The sequence below is a fragment of the Equus przewalskii genome, chromosome 2 (assembly GCF_037783145.1).
Source record: "Equus przewalskii isolate Varuska chromosome 2, EquPr2, whole genome shotgun sequence".
Classification (NCBI taxonomy): domain Eukaryota; kingdom Metazoa; phylum Chordata; class Mammalia; order Perissodactyla; family Equidae; genus Equus; species Equus przewalskii.
The window spans coordinates 40,016,663-40,032,006 of NC_091832.1; the positions used below are offsets into that span (position 1 = coordinate 40,016,663).

General features: G+C 56.5%; 1 protein-coding gene across 5 annotated transcripts in view; it reads right to left on the bottom strand.

Moving 5' to 3' along the window:
* Positions 1-15,344, bottom strand: part of DISP3 (dispatched RND transporter family member 3) — a 72,817-nt gene that overhangs the window by 6,067 nt on the left and 51,406 nt on the right. For 3 of the 5 annotated variants that reach the window (XM_070603380.1, XM_070603366.1, XM_070603368.1), the window contains exons 4-16: positions 13,915-14,051; positions 12,977-13,111; positions 12,295-12,455; positions 10,835-10,974; positions 9,762-9,910; positions 9,375-9,536; positions 8,390-8,551; positions 5,746-5,859; positions 5,010-5,146; positions 3,683-3,867; positions 1,669-1,799; positions 1,419-1,591; positions 299-425 (exon numbers count right to left, since the gene is read on the bottom strand). In XM_070603380.1, coding sequence (XP_070459481.1) covers positions 299-425; positions 1,419-1,591; positions 1,669-1,799; positions 3,683-3,867; positions 5,010-5,146; positions 5,746-5,859; positions 8,390-8,551; positions 9,375-9,536; positions 9,762-9,910; positions 10,835-10,974; positions 12,295-12,455; positions 12,977-13,111; positions 13,915-14,051 — 1,913 coding nt within the window. The remainder of the gene's footprint in view (positions 1-298; positions 426-1,418; positions 1,592-1,668; positions 1,800-3,682; positions 3,868-5,009; positions 5,147-5,745; positions 5,860-8,389; positions 8,552-9,374; positions 9,537-9,761; positions 9,911-10,834; positions 10,975-12,294; positions 12,456-12,976; positions 13,112-13,914; positions 14,052-15,344) is intronic. The other 2 variants (XM_070603371.1, XM_070603375.1) reach the window with 1 other exon arrangement.

Here is a 15,344-nt window from a genome sequence, read left to right on the forward strand (position 1 = left end):
TTATTTGTGGGCCAGCCCCCGCCTACCCCGCTCCCAATTTGGAAAAGCCACTCCTGCAGGTGCGCCCACACACACCGCACAATTCCCCCCACACGTGCACCTCTGTGTCAGCTCACATTCACGCACAAGCCTACTCTCATCTGGAAGATTCACACACCCCCAGTGTGGACACACTCAAGTGTAGAGGCATGTCTGCAGATACATCCACTTGACAGGTGCGAGCATCCACGGGGCCGCCCACCCGTGGACCCTGGCCTCCCCAGTCCGTCCTCCCTCAGGAGCTAGATCCCCTACACACCTGAGGGCAGGCACTGGGCCCCGCCCGGCTTCACCAGCTCTGAGTTCCCCGCGATGGCCTTGCAGAGTCGGCACAGGTGCCCAACTTCTTTGAAAAGGTCAAAGCTGCTGTCATAGATGACGCTGCCCTTTCCCAAGGAGACACGAGCCGGCATGGCCACTCAGTGAGTCGGGAACCCAGTCCTGGGTCCCGCCCCTGGGGAGGAACCTCCGCAGCTCCCGCTACCATCCTGCCATCGTCACCATCACATTGGCGCCCTCTGCCTGGCGGCTCGCGGTCCCCACCCGCCCACTCTGCCCTGGCCCACCAGCACTCTCTGCTCCCATCGCTGCCCGCCTGCACAGGCCCCAGGGTCTCACCTCCTGGTTTTTACTCTCGACGCTCTCCCCGGGGCTCCTTCTTCCTTCTCTCCCTCTGCACAGCCAAATCCTACCTGTCCTCCAGCATCTGCCTGTCTCCTCCCGGCCTCCCCACCCCTCTGAACACCTGGGGACTCGTGGTCTGGACTCAACAGATGGATCTCCTCCCACTCCACCTGCTCCTGAATTACTTCGTGTCTGAAGTCCCATACTCCCAGCTGGACTGACTTCTCAACGCAGGGGTTATGGCCGCTCCTACGTCCAAGGTCCTTCCTACCACATGCTCAGCACCCATCATGTGCCAGGCACACCCCTAGCCCCAGCTCAGTCAGTTCCTCTCCCTTCAAATGCCCGAGAGCCCAGCACAGGGTGCAGACGTGTATAAGGGAGGCAGATCCCACAGGGCCGGGGACACCACGGCTGAGGACAAAGCAAGGGCTGTGGGCACAGGGAAGAGCCTCCTGCAGAAGGAAGGGGGCAGGGGAGTGTTACACACCTGCACTTCCCTCATCCCTGTTCCAGCCCGTAATGGTGAGGCCAGCCAGCTAAGGCCCCAAAATGTACCTAGAGTCCTGGGTGATGCTAAGAACTCAACCTTGCCCAGTCCTGGCAAGAAACGCTGCCCCAGTGGCCCATGGGGTCCTGTCTGGGCTGGGTGAACCGTCAAGGAGCCAAGAGGATGTGTATGAGCTGGGCTGGTGGCCCCCAGGCTGGTACTTGCTCCGGTCCCTCTGGCATCTGCCCACAGTGGGCACACATACCGGGTCTCTGATGACATGGTTGTCCATTTGCCGTGTGCGGTTGATGCCAATAATGCCAAAGACCACAAAGACCATGGCCCCTGTATCCACCAGTGGCCGCACTGCTGGCTTCCCGCAGCCTGTGTTCACGCAGGGGTTGAAGCCGAAGGTGGCCGACAGGCGGGACCTGGGCACTGCAGAGGGAGTCACATCTGTAGGGGAAGGCGAGGCCCAGACTCCCGCGGCCCCACCGCAGCCTCCGCGCATGTACCTTTCTCACTGGGCACGTAGAAGAAGCCTTTGGTCGGCCCGTCGGGGCTGGAGCTGAGTAGGCAGCCGGGGGGTGCCACGCACACGCGCCCGTGGAAGGGGGGCTTGTGAGACTGGGCAAAGTACAGTTTCCTGTGGAGGCAAGGGGGACCGGGACTGAGGCCGGGAAGGTCAGGAGGAGCCAGGGAGGTGAGGAAAGTGCAGCCACGTGCAGGGGCTGGGAGAGTGCAGGGCAGGGACCCCAGCTCCCCAAGCAAAGGGCCTGGGTCTCATGTTGGGGGCTGGGTTTGGAGGCTGGTTTTAGCCCTGCCCCTGCCGAGGCCCACCATACGTGCCCGCTCAAGCCCTTCCCCTCCAGGCCTGTCTCTCGGCCTGTGGCAGGAGGCGTGGAGGAGACCCACAGTTCCCAAACTGCCCTCCAGGAGGCGAAAGAGTTCACAGAAGAGCCTCAGGGCCGGCCTTGGGGGTCCCTGCTCAGAAGCCCCCTGCCCCACCCAATGTGAACAGTTACTGAGCCTCAAGATTCTGTTTGAAGAAAAGATTCTGTGATCAGCTTGTTCACCACTGGACCTGATGTAGCTCAAGTTTCTTTCTAGAATGTTCTAAGCTCATCCAGGCAGCCTGGCCTTGGTTGCTGTTATGTATGTACAGAGCAAGCCCAGCCCTGATGCACCAGGCTAGAAGGGCCCAGCGAGACGGTCTTGGTCACCTCCCAGCCTCCACGCTACGCCCCTCCGCCTCAGGTGGAGTTCGGCTTCACGTGGGTGCTCAACGCCCTGAGGTCAGGCCCTGTCAGACCACAGCCCCACATGTCACCAGTGCAGGGCCCCGCACTGCCGTGCTCCAGAATCTGGCAGCCCGGCTGTCTTCTAGAGCACGTAACGTCATTTGTAATGACGCTGCGGTTGACTTGTTAGCTGCTGTCTCCGCTTGTCAGCCCGAGGGCAGGAGCCACATCTGTCTTGTTTCCCACCGCATCCCCAGCACTAGCAGGGTGCCGGCACACAGTCGGGGTCCAGTGTTTGTTAAATGAATGAACGGATGAAAGAGCAGACCCTCAGCTAACGTGGCCTCACTGGATAAATGAGTGTAGGGTCCTGTGCAGACCACGTGGGATAAAACCTCGGAAAGACAACCCAGCTGGCCTGCAGACCCCCCAAGGCACAGAATGCAGTCACCCGTTAAGGTTTCTGGGGCACTTACTCCATGCCAGGCGCTAGGCGGGGCTTGAATATACAGTAGGTAAATACCACAGACACAGTCTGTCTCCTGTTAACTTACAGTCTAAGGAAGGGGGATGTTAAACAAACATTTTCGGAATTAATGATCTCTATCGGGAGTGTGGCTAGTGCCTTGGAGAGGAAGCTCAGAGTGGACTAATTCATTCACTCAGCACGTGTTGCCTGAGCATCTGCTTTGTGCCAGACACAGTGCTGGGGGCTGGGGTACAGCGTGGAACAGTCAGAGTGCCCACTGCAGGATGCCTGTGTGCTCCCGGCGGAGGCAGGTGCTAAGCCAGCAGCTCAGTACGATTCCCAGAGGGGATGGGGCCAGAAAGACAGCAGCAGCATGATATACCGAGAGAGACCAGGCGCGCGTGCTTTATCCGGGGAGGGAGTTCTGGTCAGGGACAGCCTCTCCCAGGATGGGACGTTTCGGTAGAGACCCGAATCTTGAGAAGAAGTCAACCACACAAGGAGCTGGGGAAGAGCATTCTAGGCAGAGGGAATGGCAGATGCAAAGGCCCTGAGGTGGGAACTGCTTGGCATGCTGAGGAACAGCGAGATGACCACTGTGTCTCTTGCAGAGCCACCAAGAGGGAGAGCGGCAGCTATGGGAGCAGATCGTGGCCTGTCATCTTTGCAGTGTTCCCCACGCCCTGTCCCGGGCAGAGAAATACCTGAACAGATGTGTAGGAATGGACAGGGGTATCTTAAAGGGGCCTGCTGGCATCTCCTGTGTGAGAGCGTGGGGGCGGGGCAAACGGCCGGCGGGCGGGGCTGGAAGGTGGTTACCGGGTGTGCTGCTGCTCCTTGGCGGCCACGTAGAAGCTGAAGTCAAACTTCCAGCCCCGCTTGGCATCGCAGGCCAGGGTCGTCACCATCCACTTGCGGGAGGGGCTCGCCGCCTGGAGCAGCCCTACTGTAGACATACAAGCGGTCAGCTTCCGGGTGAAGTTACCAAAAGGCGCTCTATACACCTAAGCAGTGGGTCGACAGAGACAAGACACGTGGCTCCGGAGGCTGCCTCGGCCTGGGCGGCCTCAGGCTCCGGCCCCTCCCTCCTAGGTGGACCCGCCCTGACCCAGCTCCAGAGTGGGGAACAGAGCCCTGGGCGGAGGCTCAGGAGGCCTGGGTTCGAGTCTGAAGATGGAACAAGTCCTCCCCGCCCTCTCTCAGCCTCAGTCTTTCCTCCCACTGAGCATCTGTTCCATGCCCGGCCCTGAGGGGGCCTCAGAGGATCAGCCGTGAGCAGACGGGCTTGGTCCCCGTCCTCATGGAGCTGCCAGTTACGACGGCCTCAGACTCTAAGGGCAACAAATTAAATGATGGGGATGATAAGACGCAGGATAAAGAGGCAAGGGAGGAGGGCACGGAGCAGGCAGCCAGCACAGGGCTCTACGAGGAGACGGCATCTACTCTGAGAACTGAATGGGGTGTCAGCCTTGCATTAAGCTGGAAGGAAAGCTTCCTAGGCAGTGGGAACAGCAGCGCAGAGGCTCAGCCTCAGGAAATGCCTCAGACACTTCATCCTTCAAATGGAAATGCAAATTCTGAACAAACGAGTTGATTCGTGTAACTGTCACCCTGGAGGGTGTAACACGTTAAAGAAACATAAACGATTCCTGTGAGGGGAAAACTGGAGGCCTGGGTTGGCCTTCGGAGGCTCTCTTCTGGGGTGCTGGGGGAGCTGCCAAGAACAACAATGTAACTAATGGCTGCCATTTACTGAGCACTTTCTACATCCCAGATGTTATGTCCTACCCACAGGCCTCCCCGCCTGTACCTCCCACCACCCCGGCTGGTACTTTTCACGTCTCCATTTCATAGATGAGGAAACTGAGGCTCAGAGAGATTAACTAATCTGCCCAAAGATACTCAGATTATAAATGGCAGAGCCAGGACTCGAACCCAGGTCTGGCTGACTGGGAAGCCCAGCCCTCACACTGTGCAGGTCCCTGCCGCAGACCTGGCTGACGGCAGGACGGGGTCCTCCTCTGTCTGCAGCAGCTCCATCCTCAGGCCCAGCCTCCCCCTCCTTCCTTGGCCAGTGACCACCAGTGCGGCATTGAGGGCCCCTCCCCTGGCGGTGGCAGCTCACTTCACAACAGCCCAGGCTCACCTGGAAGGAGGGCACCTCCCCGTCCCCGGGGGACACAATCTGCCAAGGGGCCGGCAGGCTGGCGTTGAGGGAGAACCTGTAGACGGCCGGGTGGCCTTTACTCTTCACCTTGGAGATGTACACGGTGCCTGGCGAGTCTAGGGGACAAACGAGGATGGAGGAGGGGTGGACGGTCACCTTGACTGGCTTCCCCTGACTTGGAACAGCCCACCCTCTGCTCTGTTGACTGAGGAGCTGAGCCCTGACCTTGGGGGAGCTGAGCCAACGATGGAGAGCACAGTATCAACAGTGGGGCTGGTGCTGGTAATGACAATGGTGGGCACAGAGGGGGCGACAAGGACATACAGAACAGCATCCCACCTCTGATGGAGAGCCCAGCAGAGATAAACCTGCCTTCAGTGCTCAGGACGCCCCTGCCCTCCCCCAGATATTCAGGATGGATTTGGTGCACGGGGCAGGTTCATGGCGCACCACAGGCCAGGCTGGGGTGGTGGCAGGAAGGGATCCCACTGTTCTGCCCAGGGAGAGCTGGTGGGATGGTGGGTGAGGGACCTGAATACACCCTGAGTTCACCCCCCAACCAACCATTCCACAGTGACCCAGGAACACAGGCTCTTGTTCTCGCAGGAGAACCAAAGAAGGAATTTAATCTGCTTTCCCCACAGGGCACCACACCCTGGCACCAGGCAGGCTCTCCCGACACCCTCACCCCAGACAGACCATACTTGCCACTGACCCTGTGGGGCGGCCTCAGGCCGGCTGGCCCAGGAGACCCCTGGGCCCCGCTTCTTCTTCTCCAGGGACGTCCGGATGTTGTTCTGCAGGCTGTGGGGCTTCTCCTGGAACAGACCTACCACCCCAGCCATGTCAGGGACAACAGGGCCTCCCTGGCTGGGCCCAGCCAAGGGAGAGCAGAGGCTGGGATGGGTGACAACCCCAGAGACAGGGGCCCCGGGGTCCTCAGCTTGGGGAAGTGAGGGGGTGTCAGGGGTCTGAAAGAAGCTAGATGGAACTAAAAAAAAAAACATCAAATAATGAATTTACAGGAAACTTAAGGCAAAAGGCATCTGCCAGCCAGAGAAAGACACTCTGCAGCTTTCCCTACTCATCTTCGCTGAGCCTCACTCTCCTCGTGGGTCACACGGGATGACACCATACTCCACAGGGGGTGGCCAAGGGACCAAAGGGGATGCTGTATCTCATGCACTGAGTAATCATGTGTCCGGCGCATGATCAACGCTCACTAAACAGGAGCATCACACATGGAATGTTATCAACTAGCTGAGATGATGGGAGACATTCCTGCTTTGTGCCAAGCACTGTGGATTAACGAGAAATTTTACACCTTCAAAAACTTAATTCTCACGATAATCCTAGAAGTCATTCTTTTTTTTTTTTTTTTTAAAGATTTTATTTTTTTCCCCTTTTTCTCCCCAAAGCCCCCTGGTACATAGTTGTATATTCTTTGTTGTGGGTCCTTTTTTTTAGTTGTGGCATGTGGGACGCTGCCTCAGCGTGGTCTGATGAGCAGTGCCATGTAAAGCCCCCTGGTACATAGTTGTATATTCTTTGTTGTGGGTCCTTTTAGTTGTGGCATGTGGGACGCTGCCTCAGCGTGGTCTGATGAGCAGTGCCATGTCCGCGCCCAGGATTCGAACCAACGAAACACTGGGCCGCCTGCAGCGGAGCGTGCGAACTTAACCACTTGGCCACGGGGCCAGCCCCAAAGAGTGGTTTTTTTTTTGTTTGTTTTTGTTTTTTTTTTTTGGAGGAAGATTAGCCCTCAGCTAACTACTGCCAGTCCTCCTCTTTTTGCTGAGGAAGCCTGGCTCTGAGCTAACATCCGTGCCCATCTTCCTCTAGTTTATACGTGGGACGCCTACCACAGCATGGCTGCCAAGCAGTGCCATGTCCGCACCCGGGATCCGAACCAGCGAACCCCGGGCCGCCGAGAAGCGGAACGTGCGAACTTAACCGCTGCGCCACCGGGCCGGCCCCCCTAGAAGTCATTCTTATTAACCCCTTTGGACAGAGGAGAGAGCGGAGGTTCAGGGAGGCTGGGTGACCTGGAGAGGAAGTGAGAGGCGGAGCCCCATCAAGATCCCATCTTGTCTGCCCCTAAAGCCGAAGCTCTTTTTGCTACAACACGCAGGGGTCCCTGTAAGAGGCAGTTCAGAGCTGAGATGCAAGGGCTAGGGCTGGCCTCTGGCCAGGGTCCTGGCCCTTCTCCAGAGAATCCCAGGAACTTAGGGGTTTGTCCTGGGGTTTGTCCATCTGTGAAATGGGAGCTGATGTGGCTTTTTGCCTCCAGGCTCTGAGAGATGGCAGGAGGCCTGTAGCAGCAGTGATAATGGAGTGTAATTCGTATGCCCAGGCAGGCGGGGAGGGGAGCTGGGCCGTGACTGGGGCTGTGGTGGGGCTGGCTCCAATCTAGGAGGGTGTCTTCAGGCACCTCTCTGAGCTGTGGTCGATTATCATGCATTCGGTGCATCCGGCCAATGCCATTACCGGGGGAAGGCCAGGTTAACCCGAACACCGCCCTAATTAAATGAAGGCAATTACAGCAGTCAGCGGATCTTCTCCCGGGAGCTGGGAGCACTCACCGAAGCATCTTCTCATTTGGTTTCTAACTGCCCTGGCAAAGCTGTATGACCTTGGGCCGACTTCCCACGTCCCAACCCCAGCCTCAGGCTCCCCTCTGTAAAATGAGGGCCTGGACCAGACTACCTCCAAGGCAAGGAGATATCTTTCTCTCCCCTCCTCGCTCATTCCCCATACCCACTCTGTCATCCCCCACCCAACCATTCCACAGACTCCTCACCTTAGCCCACCAGGCCCTGGCCCAGCCCACCTCGCTAGCCTTAGCTCCTGCACCTGTCTCTCTCAAACCTGGCCTTGGTCTTGCCCACCTCTGATGCTTCCCTCTGCCTAGAGTCCTTCCCTTCTCCCCCCCGCCAGCCTGGCTAACCCCTTCCCTTTTCTTCTCCCTCCCACAGCCTGGTTAACTCCTTCCCATTCTTCGAGTCTCTGCTTAGACAGTACCTCCTCCAGGAAGCCTTCCATGATGCTGTGTTCCCTGGGTACCCTGTTCTTCCTCCATCTCAGCTCAGATCTACTACAACAATGGCCCCTAGCAGTGGAGTGAACTCCCTGAGGTTGGGAAGCCTGTCCTGCCTACTGTGGTCTCCCCTGCACCAGCATCGCTGGCACCCAGTAGTTGTTTAAAGAAACGAGGGAGCTCTGAGGCAGAGAAGTGAGTGATGTGCTGAGGTCACGCAGTGATGGGGGGCCTGGATGTCGCACCTCTCGGGCCAACAGTTTTGAGACCTGGACTTCACAGAGAGCAGGGCCCACGGGGATCCCTGGCTGGAAACCCTCACCTGAACAGGTGATACAGGAGATGCCCTCAGCGCTCAGGTTGTACTTGAGGTCCAGCAGCACCTGGATGTTGGTATCGGGCCGGAAGAGCACGGGGGCGCGGCTGGCGGGGCGGAGTCGGCTGGCGAACACCAGGGACAGGATGAGGATGGAGACAAAGAGCCCTGCGAGGAAAGGACGCCACACCAGGCGGGGCTGGGGCCCAGGCGGCACATTCACAGTCGGGGCCTCCAGAGCCCTGGGAAAGAGTTGCTCCCTTTATGGGAGAGGAGCATCCCGAGGGAGTGGGCAGAGGCCTGGCCTGTGGGTGAAGCTTGCTGGCCTCAGTCCTCCAGGGGCAGGGGTTGGCTATTATGTGTGTCGCTTGGGGGTGAGACCATAAGCTATGAGCTCATACTCCTGGACAAGAACCAGTACCATCTTAGAGCACTCAACAGTTTATAAAGAGCTAGCATATCCACTTGAGTGCATGCAATCCTCAACACTGTCGACGAGGACGAGGATAACAGCACTTCAGGTTTAGTGACCACTGACTGCGTGCCATGCACTATGGCATTCCTTCTACTGCCTTATTAGATCAACCCTATTCTAATCCTCAGTTATAGGATAGGAAACTGAGGCTCCGACTGACACAGCCAAGCTCACACAGCTAGGATGGGGTAGAATGAGGATTCCAACGCAGCCAAGCTGGTCTAACTGCAGAGCCCGAGCATAAAGCACGCCGTCCGACCGCCCGGCACGATGCCTGTGACATCGCAGGTGCGCAAGGAGCAACGGCTACAGCGGGGCCAGCTTCACTCACAGGGAGGAGGTGAGGCTCGGAGAGAGGGAGGGACGCCAACCCCGTCTCTGACCTCCCGTTCATTTGCAGGAGGCAGGTGGGCTCCCAAAGCCTTCATGTTCTTTTGGGGGTGTCTGTCCCCCATGGCTCAGGCACTGGGGAGAAGCTGCGAGACAGGGGGGAAGGAGGGTGGGGAGCCCACTTACCCACAATCACCCAGCGGCTCTTGATGGCTGACCACAGGACCCAGTGGTGCAGCAGCTCCTGCAGCTGAGCAATGAGCTGACCCCGGCTGCCCCTGTCAGGGGCTGGTTGCAGGCCCTCGGGGGGCACAGACACCAGGGACACGTCTCCCAGCTCCAGCGACACTGCCAGGGTAGAGCAGAGGCCCATCAGAGGCCTGGCCCAGACTGGGTCAAAGTCCATCCTGGTCTCTGCCCTCTCCAGGGAAGCCCGAATGCTTGATGGGCATCCCCACTGGCCCTCAAGACCAGCCTGTCCTCAGACCTCAGCTTGTCAAGGGTCCCCTCCCCCGGCAGGGGCAGCCCCTGGGTCTTGCCGGGTCAGCAGGGCGGGCCTGTGCCAGCTCTCACCTGGCTCCTCCTCTACATTCAGCAAGGGGATGTCATCGTCCAGGTAGGGCATGGGGCCCTGCGCAGGGCTGCCCCCAGCCCGCTCGGGAGCTGCAAACACGTCCCCAGGGAAGTGCAGCGAGTTCTTGTGGCCACACTTCTGGTGGCAGCTATGGAGAAAGGGGGAGAGCAGTGACCCCCGAGGCTCCTGGGTGTCCAGGGAGGGCGGGGCAAGGCCCCAGCTGCCACAGGAACTCAGTGATCACACCGCATTGATGTCCACAGGACCCCCATCACAGGCTTCCAGGAGCCTGCTGCCTGATTTCTTTCCAGTGCCATCTCCCCCAGGGCCCTCAGGGCCACTCTTCCTCTGGGGAGACAAATGGTGACAGCAGCCATTACCTGGGGAGAGGGGACCCCTGACATCCCTGCCTTTGTGCACCCTGGCCCAAGCCCAGGCACTCTCCATCATCCCTCAGCGTTCCCAGCCCCAGGCAGCCGCCCAGGCCTGATGCCACTGGCCCTTCCCCTCTCCTCACCTTCCCCGACTACCTGGCCCACAAGACCCCAACCCCTTGACCTCCAGCAGCAACTCTGGACTGATCCGTTCAACTCTGCACATGGCTCACTGACTGTAAATATTGTTTCTCCACCAAGACAAGAACCCTGAGGACACTTAACACGGCAGCTAAGAGCGTGAGATCGGGAGTCAGATGAAAGCTGCCCAGCCTCCCTAAGCCTGTGTTTCCTCGTCTGTAAAATGGGCAAAATCAGAGAACCCAGCTCCCAGGGTCCTTGCGGAGGTTGGGGTGGGGGGGGCAGTGATAAGACCTCGTACAGAAGCACGCGGCCCACCTCCTGGTAAGTAGCAGGAGATCACAAATGGGAACTGCTGGACAGGATCCTCTTCTCCTTTCCTTGGTCCCCAGGAGGGCCCCGCACAGGACATACGGACATACAGGGCATACGGAAGTTGCTCAAGACAGAACCACAAAGCTTTCGGAGGGGAAGGTGATGTGCTGAGGGGCCCTGGGGACCTGGGATGGACACTCAGCGAGAGGAGGACACGGCCCCTCCACCTCCGCCCGGCTCACCTGGTCTGGCAGGCGCTCTCCAGCGGCGCCATGTAAAGGCTCCAGATGCCCAGGGCAGCGGGCATGGTGAAGAGCACGGCCAGCCAGCAGCAGGACACAATGAGAGACATGAAGAGCCCAAAGTCGTGGACGGCTGGGATCTGGTGACAGAGAGTAGGGGTGATGTGGGGTCAGGCCTGGAGCCCAGGGCGTCTGAGGTCTCTGCAGCCAAAGGCACTTAGGACCCCAGAGCACTCCCAGCATGCAGCAGGACAGGGAGGCCCAGGCTGCAGACAGGGCAGACACTGGCCCAGGGGGACATCAGAAGCCAAAGGCTGACACCGCGGAGGAGGGAGAGTCCCACCTCTGCAGCGGAGGTTCTTGTCTACACTGCAGCTTGCTGCCCGGAACAGTGCCTGGCACTGAGCAAGGGCTGGGTAACTGTCATTACGTGAATGACTAGGGGTCAGAGGAAGACACGCCGTCAGACCAGGATATGCGTGAGCGAGGGGAAGGGAGAGAGTGCTGCCACACGGTGGGGACAGGGAGCCTGGGGCCTGGGAGCTGTGTTCCAGAAGTGTCCTGGGTGGGACCTGCGCAGGGATGTGGCATTACGTCAGAAGGAAACTAACAACCAGGCAGACCAGCCTCCACTGTTTGCAAAATACTTTCACAGTCATCTCATTTCAGCCCCTGAATAATCCACTCATAAGGAAAGTGAGGCTCAGAGAGGTTAAACAACCTGTCTAAGGTCACACAGCCAGTAAACGGCAGAGGTGGGATTTGAACCCAGCTCTGCCTGTTTTCTGGATGTGGTTCTCTAGGAAGGCCTGGAAAACCCCACAGCATCTAGTGGTTTCTAAACGGGATTCAGCCCAGGTTATAAAATCTCTCCCAGACATTGGCGGGCTCACTGCTTCAGCTTCTGTCAGCACCAAGGACCTGACCAAACTCAGATCCTTCTCTGGAGCCCAACTCGGAGGCCTGACGGAGCCTGAGGCCAGCGGGAGGAAAGTCAGTGCGAGGGATGACAACGCAGCAGGTGGAAAGAGCTCTGGACCAGCGGAGACTTGGTCAGGCTCACCACTTGGGCAAGTCACTTTACCTCTCTGGGCCTCAGTTTCTGTATCAGGAAAATAGGGATGGTAATTATACCTAAGTCATAAGTACGTCATGAGGACTAAATATGAAAGAGCTTTGGAAACTGCCAAATGCCCTTCAGGGGAGAGCTTGGATTACTATTAATGAGCATCAATAATAAAGACGATTTGTATTATTGTAATTTTCCCATTTGTTAAGTTCTGGCAATGGAGATTAGTAAAAAATAAATAAAATAAAAAGGACTCTAGGGACATGGCGAGTGCCTTGAGGCAAAAGCTGTGTAGCTACCCGAGAAGGGGAGGTGGGAAGAGCAGAGACCAGGGCCAGGTATGCACGGGAGGAACAGGGAGGCCAGGGCGGGGCAGAGTGCCATCTCCAACCTGGGAGAAGACGTTGGCTGCGTAGGCGGCGGCCGTGGTCAGGGAGGTGAAGAAGGTGGCCTTGCCTGCCGTCTGGATGGTGTGGATCATCCGCAGCTGTGGGTCTTCCAGGTGGGTGGCCTGGCGGTAGGTGTTGATGAAGACAAAGACGTCGTCCACACCTGCGGGAGGGAGTCCCGGGCCAGCAGGAGCAGGCTCAGGATCACTCTGCTGTGTCCACGATCAGACCCGACCTGGGCCTAGACCAACCCTGAGAGGCCCTCTGAGAGCTCAGGCTCCAGGGGCGTCCGGCTTCTCAGCTTGGAGTTTGGAAAGACCCCTCTGACTCTGGCCCCACCCACCAAGAATCCAAGCCCCACCCTCATGCTCCCGGGCCCCGCCCCATCCCCAGAACGAGGCCCCTTCTTCCACATCTTAGCCTCCTTCCCACATTTCCTAGACTTTTCCCACCATTTTTGACTTCTACTCAGCACACCTGCCTGTTCCTTCCGCCTCGTGGGGGCTCCACCCACCATATGCTCAGGATTGGCCCACCGCTCAGTCTAGCCTCAAGGCTCCGAGGCCTGACAGGGACTTCGTGGAGCCTCCATGGAAGCCAGGCTTTGCGTCCTGGGAGAAGGCACCTTTTTGGGACAGAGTTCCCAGTGGGAAGCCCATCGCCCCAGCAATGGAGGCAACTCACCAATGCCCACTATCACGAAGGCGGCCACTCCGTTGAGGATGCCCAAGTACTGGATACCAAAGACCACGTGGTACAGGAAGAGTGCCACCAGGCAGCTGAGGCCGATGCTGGCGATTCCGAAGAAGGACAGGAACACTGGGCAGGGCAAGAGGCATAGGGGATAGAGTAGGGGGACCCAGTGGAACCTGACCACAGCTGGGTCCTGCCTCACCCCCACCACCCCCAAGCAGGGTGCCCTTCACCACTCTCTCTGTGCTCAGTACATCTCTCCACCCCCAGAGAAGGGGCTGGGCAGGAACCCAGGTGGCAGATGGGGCCGTCTCTGAATCAGTCAGGTTGTTCATGGGCCTCATCTTTGCGGAACTCACGTCAGGTGCTAGTAGGGAATTTTTATATATTTAACGTGTCACCCCAGTAGACTAGAGGTTCCATGGGCGTAGGAAGTGTGTCTGTGATGTTCATCACTGGTTCCCTGGCACCTTAGAGCAACCAGCACATAGTTGGTGCCCAATTAATATCTGTTACATAGATGAATGAATGTCTTTTCCATTTTGGAAGGTATTACCAATCTCCCATTCACTTGGGCAATAGAGATACCTACTGTATATGCAGCAAGAAGGTGCAAGGGGACATGCAAAGGTGGCAGTAGAAGAGGGAAGTGGGGGACAAAAGGGACCTGGGACTGTAAAAGAGGCCACAGAATAATCCATGAGGAGGTTCCAATAGTCTAGACTCCCCCAAACAAGGTTTTCAACATGAAAAAGACGGTCAAAGGGCAAAAGGTTAAACTATGTGAGGTCCTGGGAGTGGGGACCCTTAGGTATGGCCCAACCTGGATTATTCCTAGCATTCCTGAGAAGGAAGGCTTTGGCCAGACAGGAGCACACTGGGTGGAAAGGAGTGGCTGGCTCCATGCCAGGTGTTCAGGGCAGCCCTACCTGAGCAGGAGGTGAGAATGTAGACAAGGGCAGCGATGCAGCTGCTGCTAATGAAGGCCAGGAGCATGTCGTTGTTGAAGGTTCTGCGCACCTCATAATCAAAGAGGTCTGTCCCCCCATAGAGAACCTGCACTTTGCTGGAGGAAAGGAGGACACACAGAGAGGAAAGATGGAAGTGGATCAGAGATGGTGGTTAACACTTGAAGGACCAGGAGCTACCCACCTCACCCCTCGCTCTTTACCGTGGCTGTACATTAAAATCACCTGGGGCTTCCAAGAATCCTGCTGTCCAGGCTGTGCTCTGGACAAAATAAATCAGAATTTCCAGGAGTGGAGCTGAATCATCAGTGCTTAAAAGTCTCCCAGGTGATTCAACCATACGGCCGAGGTTGAGACACTGCTCTATACAGACAATAATACATTACAGTCAAATTCTATGTTATCTCTCAATTCTCAGTTATTCACAGCAAAATTCTAAATTCAAACTAGCTTCCACATATTCAGTTTTACACTGCTACTCAGTGAGCATTTAACACAAGTTTAAAACAACTTAAACAAGTTGCTTAACAACAAAAACATAATCAGGCTGGTCAAGTTGAGTTTTGAAATACACACAGGAGTGACAGCTGCTTCCGGCCAAGACGGAGGAACAAGACCAACTCTAGACCTACCCTGCCGGTGAAACGAACAGAAAAATGAGAAAATATGTGAAACAAGACTCTGGACATAAGACAACAAAGGCTGATGATCCTCGAGAGATGAGAAATAAAATGGGCCCTGCAGTTGCCCCGATTTACCACCTTGAGAGTTCCCAGGCCTCTGCACAGCCTAACATATGGATCACTGGACCCCTCAAAGGAGGCTGAAAAGTTTCCAAACTTGATGAAAGCTGTAAACCCACTGATCCAAGAAGCTTGAGCAACAAACTCCAAGCACAAAAACCACAAATGAAACTACACAATACCCATCATAACCAAACTGCTCAAAAACAGTGACCACGAGAAAATCTTAAAAGCAGCCTGAGGAAAAAGGTGCAGACGCACAAAAGAACAAAGGTAAGAGCGACAGCAGACTTCTTGCTGGAAACAATGCACGTGAGAAGCCAATGGAGCATCGTGCTTTACCCACCGGAAAAAAGTCAACCTGGAAAAAAACATATTTCAGAAACAAAGGCAGAATGAAGACTTTCTGAAATATGAAAAATCTGAAAGAATTAATCTCCAGTACACCTGCGCTAGAAGAATGTTAAAGGAAGTCCTTCAAGCAGAAAGAAAATGATGCTAGATGGAAATACGGATCTAGCTGAAGGAACAAAAAGCACTGGAAATGGTAACAACATGAATAAACATGTAAAGTGTTCTTATTACTTATTTAAATCTCTTTAAAATATAAATGGCCATTTAAACAATAATAATAATAACATAGTGTGG